At 40.7% G+C, this 7409-nt stretch overlaps 1 protein-coding gene across 1 annotated transcript in view; it reads left to right on the plus strand.

Moving 5' to 3' along the window:
- The window catches only part of cbx7 (chromobox 7), a 32592-nt gene that overhangs the window by 12598 nt on the left and 12585 nt on the right, over positions 1-7409 (plus strand). The window contains exons 3-5 of the mRNA XM_016993694.2: positions 1959-2024; positions 3446-3512; positions 5553-5895. Coding sequence (XP_016849183.1) covers positions 1959-2024; positions 3446-3512; positions 5553-5895 — 476 coding nt within the window. The remainder of the gene's footprint in view (positions 1-1958; positions 2025-3445; positions 3513-5552; positions 5896-7409) is intronic.

Consider the following 7409-nt stretch of genomic DNA (forward strand, 5'->3'; position numbering starts at 1 on the left):
TATAAAGGTGTGTACATATCTATGCATATATGGTAATGTAGGTGATGATGTGTCCAATAGTTCTTTCCCCAGATGTAGTGGCTGGGATATTTGCTTTTTCTAAGCAGAACAACATTCTTCAAGAGCCCATGACTGCAGAGCCGTATAATTAGAAAAACATGAATATGTAATGAAAATGATGAATAAGATAAACTGAAGCTACTGAGCAGCTGAGTGTGTACAAAACATGAACAGGGGTTTATACAAAAAGGAAATGAATGTCAATCTATATATAAAACAATATGAGGATTTGCCAATGTATTACTGAAACCCAACATGATGTACATCCATGTTTGCTTTTTAACCGGTGCCCTTTTGTGTTGCTTGTGTTCTTTGTCCTTTCCAAAAAAAGATTGCTTTTTTTAAGGGAATATAAGTGTTTAATGACAGACTACAGAGTGGAAGATAGAATGAGATGGAGAAAAATATAAAGAGAGAGAAGCAATCTCAGGGATTTTTTTTGGTAAATGATTTTTATTCAAACATTCAAGGAAAAAAACATACTTGTAAAATACAGCAACACAAAATGAAATTAGAACTGCTTTAAAATCCATGTTGCATTATGTACAAAAGTAAGTAACACACCTTTATCGACAACATACAGCCTGTACATATTCTAAACAAACGCCTGCTAAATTAATCTGTAGGCCTCCAGCTCATTGCCTGTTGATTCTAAGCAAGACAAGGTTTCTTTCCAGTTGGCCACAGTTTTTTTATACTTTGGTGCCTCCAGACTAGATCATAGATAGGGCTGTCTTTGAAGAGTATCTGAGACCCATTCACACTACATAATTGTAGCACTGTGACTACATTTTAATTGCAGTGACTAGGTCTTTTGGAATTTTAGGGTTCGTATATAGAATCTAGTGCTAAAATTGTGTAGTGTAATTTGAAATGTGCTTGATAAGCACAAGTTCCCAATGTTCTTGCCATCTGTATGGGCTTACAGATGGGTTCAAACCAAGTCCAATTTGCTCGCTTTGACCCTTCTATAGCTCTAAACCTCCCCTCCAGAAATTATGGGCATTGACCCTGATTTTTGGCCTTCCAGATGTTTTCAAATATTAATTGCCTCCAACTTTCCCCAACTATTTGAGACAAGGATATATCAAAGTTAGCCTTCTATCCTACAATTTTGCTTAAGTCATTTTCAGATTCTCTTCTGCACTTCTGCTATACAAAATATGGCAGGGTGGTCCACATCTGGTGGATTTTATCTATAGTGGACCCAAATTTACAATACTCTCTGGTAAGAATGACCCATTTTCTTCACCATCACCTGCTAAGATTGTCTTTTTTTCTGAATGACCTTTGGGCTGTGAGATATTGATGCTTTCTGTGTTTTTGATTATTTGATGGTGCCGTAGCCTTGTATCTGCTGGCTGTTCCTATGTGGCTTTATTATATTTTATGCACAAGTCACTATTGGATGTATAGTGGATGGGAAGGCAGGATAAAAATACTTCTGAGTAGCTCATGCTCACGGTTCACAGTTTGTGAGATTAAAAAAGAAATCTTAATGAGTCATCCTTCACAACTCTAAAGTTGCTAACCACACAGAAAAGAAAAAAAACCACTAGTCTCAAATCCTAGCAGTCCTAGTATTTCAACTTGCCATTAACACAGGATGTAGGAGTGGCCATAAAGCAATTTTTTTGTGTCCACCAAGCATCACAACAATTTCTTAAATTCGGACTTTTAATGTATATGTTCAAAATTTTGCCATCTTTCCTAGAGGGTGTTTTTCTGGGATTTGGGTGCTGCTTTGAAAGAATGAGGAATGCAAACATGTTAGTATCCAGCAGTTGATTGATTTTTGTTTCCATCTCATGATGGGGCAGTTTTCTAAAATTTTGATGATGCCTTCAAAAGCCTTCTTTACAAGAAACTCTTCTGATGGTCTTAATGTTTTCTGTTAGATACAGCACATGGGAGCCGGAGGATCACATTCTTGACCCTCGTCTGGTGATGGCTTACGAAGAGAAGTAAGAACATTTCCTCTTTCTTTTGGGAAGATCAGTCTCAGCTGTCTTGTATTTCCGTCAAAGAGGTCTAAGTAAGAGGGACCAATTCCACAGGAATTTCTCCTGTCCTAATGGGACAGGAAAATTGATCATTGCAGTACATACAGAAATCCCTGCATATCAGCAGGAATGGGGCACTCGTGGCCTTCTAAATGATGGACTGCGGCTCATATTAGTCTTTTTAATTAGCCTTGTTATGAGTTACATTCCACAATAACCATGGGATCTGTATCTGTAGTTTCACTTACTCACACCTAGGGAAAATTGTTTCTAGAATTTGTTAGATCCTCTGGACAATTCCATGGTATGCTTTCCCTGGAAGTTTCCATAGAGTCAATCTAGAGAAGATTCCTACTACAGATAATACTTTTCAATGAATTTTTAAATCCTCCAGGGCAATTCTATGATATGCTGGGACCAGAAGTCGAGTAATTTAATGGTGTTCTGTTATATCTGCCATCTCATGTAACCGTGGTCTGACCAGGAACGTATCTCCTGTGGTTAGCTGGGTTTTATTTGTATGTAGAAGATCACATAGACACACACGCCCTTCATTATATCTTAACTACTTAAAAGTTTCCCCTTCATTTTATCTTAAACACCTGAGAGTAGTTAAGGTTCCCTAGAGTGTGGTATGGCATCTGACATAATAAAATAAGAAAATACTAGATTCCAGGTTGTTGAGATACTAAAATCCCCATCAATCTACCTAGCTTCTGGGTAGATGTAAGGATACATGTAAGTCAGAGTTTTCCACATGTCTTGTGCTAATGGAGAGGAGCCACTCTCCAGATGTTTTTGGACTTCAGCTTCTATCATTCCAGCTAACAATGCCAGGGATTTGGGGAATTTTAATCCAATGACATCAAGAAGGCCACAGGTTCCACACACCTAAAATAACATGCAGTTGGACTTTAAATGGTCGTATGTAGTCTAGTGTGGTAAGAATGGCTATTCGCCATCTATGATAGTTTCTCTTTTTGATGGATAAAAAAACATGGTCAAAACCTAATCTTTCAATGTTATCTAGCTGTAAAAAAGATAGTCTTCTTTATAAATATCACTCAGTCTTTGAGTCCTGCTTAACATTTTAACAAAGGATCCAAATAGCACAGACTTCATGTGTATGTGTAAGTGTATATGATGTATTACTCTGCTGCATGTATAGAAGATAGTTCCCTCTATTATCTTTTCTAATATTAGGTTGTTGGGAACTGAAATAACCTTGACTATCAACCCCAGTCTGATAAAATCCTTTTCACCATGATTCACACAAGCTTGAGCTCTATGAGATGTGTAAAATAACATCAGTGAAAAAATAACCTTGCTGGTATTTGCCCTGTGTTAACAGATTAACTGCAAAGTCTCTTCTGTCTCCTCAGGGAAGAAAAAGAGCGTGCCTCAGGTTATAGGAAGAGGGGCCCCAAACCCAAGCGCCTGTTGCTGCAGGTAATACCCTGAATTTGCTGGATTATCCTGCCCATTACCTAGCTCCACTGTTAATTGTCCAACTTTTTCCAGATATGGGTTATCAGATATTGCAGCACTGCAGTTCCCATAGGCTTTCATCAACATGGCCAGCCTTCGACTGTGGTCAAGAACAATATAGTACCATAATATCTGGAGGTCCAGGCCTGGAAAAAGCTGCCTTTATTCATCCCTTTCCACATACAAAATATTAAGGAGAAGTTAGCTTTCATGGGTTAATTTTTGCCTCACCCACAATCATGCATTCAGAGTAGCAATTAAATGTTTGGCTCAGTCCCATCATTCTCCATTGTATTTTTTTTTTTTTTTGGTTTCATGAAAGAAGTTCAAGAATTCTTATTCGTAACATATAAAAATTCATCCCTAATGGTTTTTGAGCATTCCCCTCCATCCCTTTCAAGTGAGGGTAAGGAACCTGCGATCCTCCAGTGTTGAGTTACTATTTCCATCATCCATCACCATTCATCAGGCTGGAAAAGGAGGATGGGAAGTGGATGGCAGCAAGTTTCCCGCACTTGACCGTTGATCCTTCAGATATGTTTTGGACTTTAACTCACAGAAGCCCCCATAAGCTAGGCAGTGGACAGGGGGTCTTGAGAACTGAATGAACCAAGATTGAGGACCAATTTCTTTAGATCAGTGGTTCTCAACCTGTGGGTCCCCAGGTATTTTGGTCTACAACTCCCAGAAATCACAGCCAGTTTACCAGCTGTTAGGATTTCTGGGAGTTGAAGGCTAAAACATTTGGGGACCCACAGGTTGAGAACCACTGCTTCAGAGGATATTACAGTCTATATACCCAGCATCATATCAGTAACCTATACTTGTGTACAGCCCTTTTTTGGATGGGGCACAGAGGGTTATTCGCTTTCCTTAATTTTCCACCCAGAAGCCCCAAGAGGGCATCTTCCTTTTTTCTAGTGGAAAGTGGGAGGCTTTGAAGATGTGGCTACTCCTAGCTCCTGGAGGAAGGGAAAAGTAGGTGTAATAATAATAATAATAACTTTATTTTTATACCCCACCCCATCTCCCCGAAGGGACTCGGGGCGGCTTACATGGGGCCTTGCCCGATAAAACAATCAAATATCAAAACACAGCAATAAAACAGTTATCCAATAAAAACATCAATTACAGTAAAAACAATCGTTAAAATCAACATAAAACATACAATATTAACACTGGAGACTAATTCATAGAACCCAGGCAAAGTGCAACATGTGCCGAAATGGGGAAGGTAATTTCACAGTTGAAATGGACAAAGTGCAATATAGCATTGGCAACACCTCGAGAATGGGGCTATTCTAAAATGGGCAGATAGATCAGTCCGACACCAAATTAAGTATCAAAGGCCTTTTGAAAGAGCCAGGTTTTTAAGCTCCTACGGAAGGAGAGGAGGGTAGGGGCCTGCCTGATCTCTCTAGGGAGCGAGTTCCAAAGCCGGGGGGCCACGACGGAGAAGGCCCTCTCTCTCGTCCCCACCAACCGCGACTGCGAGGGTGGTGGGAGCAAGAGAAGGGCCTCCCCCGACGGGCGAAGAGAACGTGCGGGTTCGTAGGGGGAGATGCGGTCTCTAAGGTAGGTGGGTCCCAAACCGTTTAGGGCTTTGTAGGTGATAACGTGCACCTTGAATTGGGCCCGGAAAGTAAATGGCAGCCAGTGAAGCTCCTTAAACAGAGGCGTTGAACGTGCCCTGTAATTCGCTCCAGTTAGAAGCCTGGCTGCCGAACGCTGTACTAGTTGTAATTTCCGGGCCGTCTTCAGAGGCAGCCCCATAGGTGTAGTCCCATGTGAGAGTCTAGCCCCCTTGCTTTTCTATGACCTGAATCACCTCTCCTTTTCCCACCACTAAGTGATAGAAGCAGCAGGGCTTGGCAGCCAGTGGGAAATGTGAAGATGCGGAGCTGTTGATGTGCGGATATGGGGTTTTCGTCTATGAGAGAATGCAGATGCCTTTGTAAACCAGGCATACCAGAAAGTGGTTACATTTTTCTCTGTTTGCAGAGGCTGTATAGCATGGACCTGAGAAGCGCCCACAAAGGGAAAGAGAAACTCTGCTTCTCTCTGTCACGGAGGTTTGGAGGAGGAGGAAACAATTTAGCAGGGAGCAAGGGAGAGCAGACAGAGCTGCCCGAGAAAAATGGGGGAGCAGTCCTGCCTTTCCCACTTCGGAAGCAGAACAAGAACCAGAAGTACCTGCGCCTTTCACGGAAGAAGTTCACCCGCATGTCGAGCCTGGAGAACCGGAGCCGCCGGCGGGAGTTCTTCCTGAAGGAGCCGGTGGCATTGGAGGACAGGCAGACCCCCAGTGACTGGGATGAGTCCGTGCAGCCCTCCAGCAAAGATGGTAAGAATGGGTTACGGGTTCAGGTTTTCTGCACCCATGGGAGGGGGGCACTGTCAGGCAAGTCCTAAATGGAACACTAGTTCGATTTGTTCTTCTTCTGTATTTATGGATAACCCATATAAGATCCATTTTATTTAGTTGACTCAGTGATTCCATGATATTTGTTTTGCAACTTAAAAGTTTTAGAATGTTGCTATCACTGCAGACAGTGATTATATAGGGACAAAAATCTGTGCAGAATGATCTCCAAAAACAAGAAAGTTAATATTTTTCTAATAGAATGTAGGTAAAGGTAAAGGTTTTCCCCTGACATTAAGTCTGGTTGTGTCTGACTCTGGGAATTGGTGCTCATCTCCATTTCTAAGCCAAAGAGCCAGCATTGTCCATAGACACCTCCAAGGTCATGTGGCATGACTGCATGGAGCGCCATTACCTTCCCGCTGGAGCAGTACCTATTGATCTGCTCACATTTGCATGTTTTCGAACTGCTATGTTGGCAGAAGCTGGGGCTAATAGCGGGAGATCACCCTGCTCCTCGGATTCAAACCACTGACCTTTCAGTCAGCAAGTTCAGCAGCTCAGTGGTTTACCCGCCGCACCATTGGGGACGCAGCTGGTATTAAACTTGTATTTCACTTGTATTTCATATTCCTGTTCATTTGTTACTCTTCATGGTATTGCTTTCCTGTTTTTAAAACAGAGCTAAATAAGCTGAGATAACATTTAATGACAGAGTTGACTTAGTAGCATGTGGCAATAAATTTCCTACCTTGGGAAAATAATATACCCTAGTACAGCTATATAGTGGACCTGCGTAGTGACACAATGTGGGAAGCAGGGGGCATCATGGTTTTTTGTACATCTGCAGAAGGAGGATGCCTAAACAGTGGCAGGCAGATAGAGCAAACATTTCCTGTCACAGGAGGGAGAAAGGAAGCTAGACTCCCTTAGAAGCAATCCTGAATATCCTTTTAACCTAGCCTTTTGTAGAGTTTAAGTTGTCAACAGCACAACAATCCAAAATTTGGCTGGCCTTGTTTAAAATGGTTTTACTTTTAAGTTTTGCTCAGATTATTTAGATTAGAAAGAGCAAAGTGATTTAGTTTTACAGTATTTTCTAAATGCAAAGTGATTTTTTCCTTCTCTTCTGGTAATAAATGCTGAATGCTTTGGAATCTCAGCTGTAGCATTATAATACCCCATGAGTTGTAACTGGCAAAACTATTAGAGACATATGAACCATTATTATTATTATTATTATTATTATTATTATTATTATTATTATTATTATTATTATTATTATGAGTACAGTAGAGTCTCACTTATCCAAGCTAAACGGGCCAGCAGAAGCTTGGATAAGCGAATATCTTGGATAATAAGGAAGGATTAAGGAAAAGCCTATTAAACATCAAATTAGGTTTTGATTTTACAAATTATCACCAAAACTTCATGTTATACAACAAATTTGACAGAAAAAGTAGTTCAATATGCAGTAATGTTATGTTGCAATTACT

Source organism: Anolis carolinensis, chromosome 5 (assembly GCF_035594765.1).
Source record: "Anolis carolinensis isolate JA03-04 chromosome 5, rAnoCar3.1.pri, whole genome shotgun sequence".
NCBI lineage: Eukaryota > Metazoa > Chordata > Lepidosauria > Squamata > Dactyloidae > Anolis > Anolis carolinensis.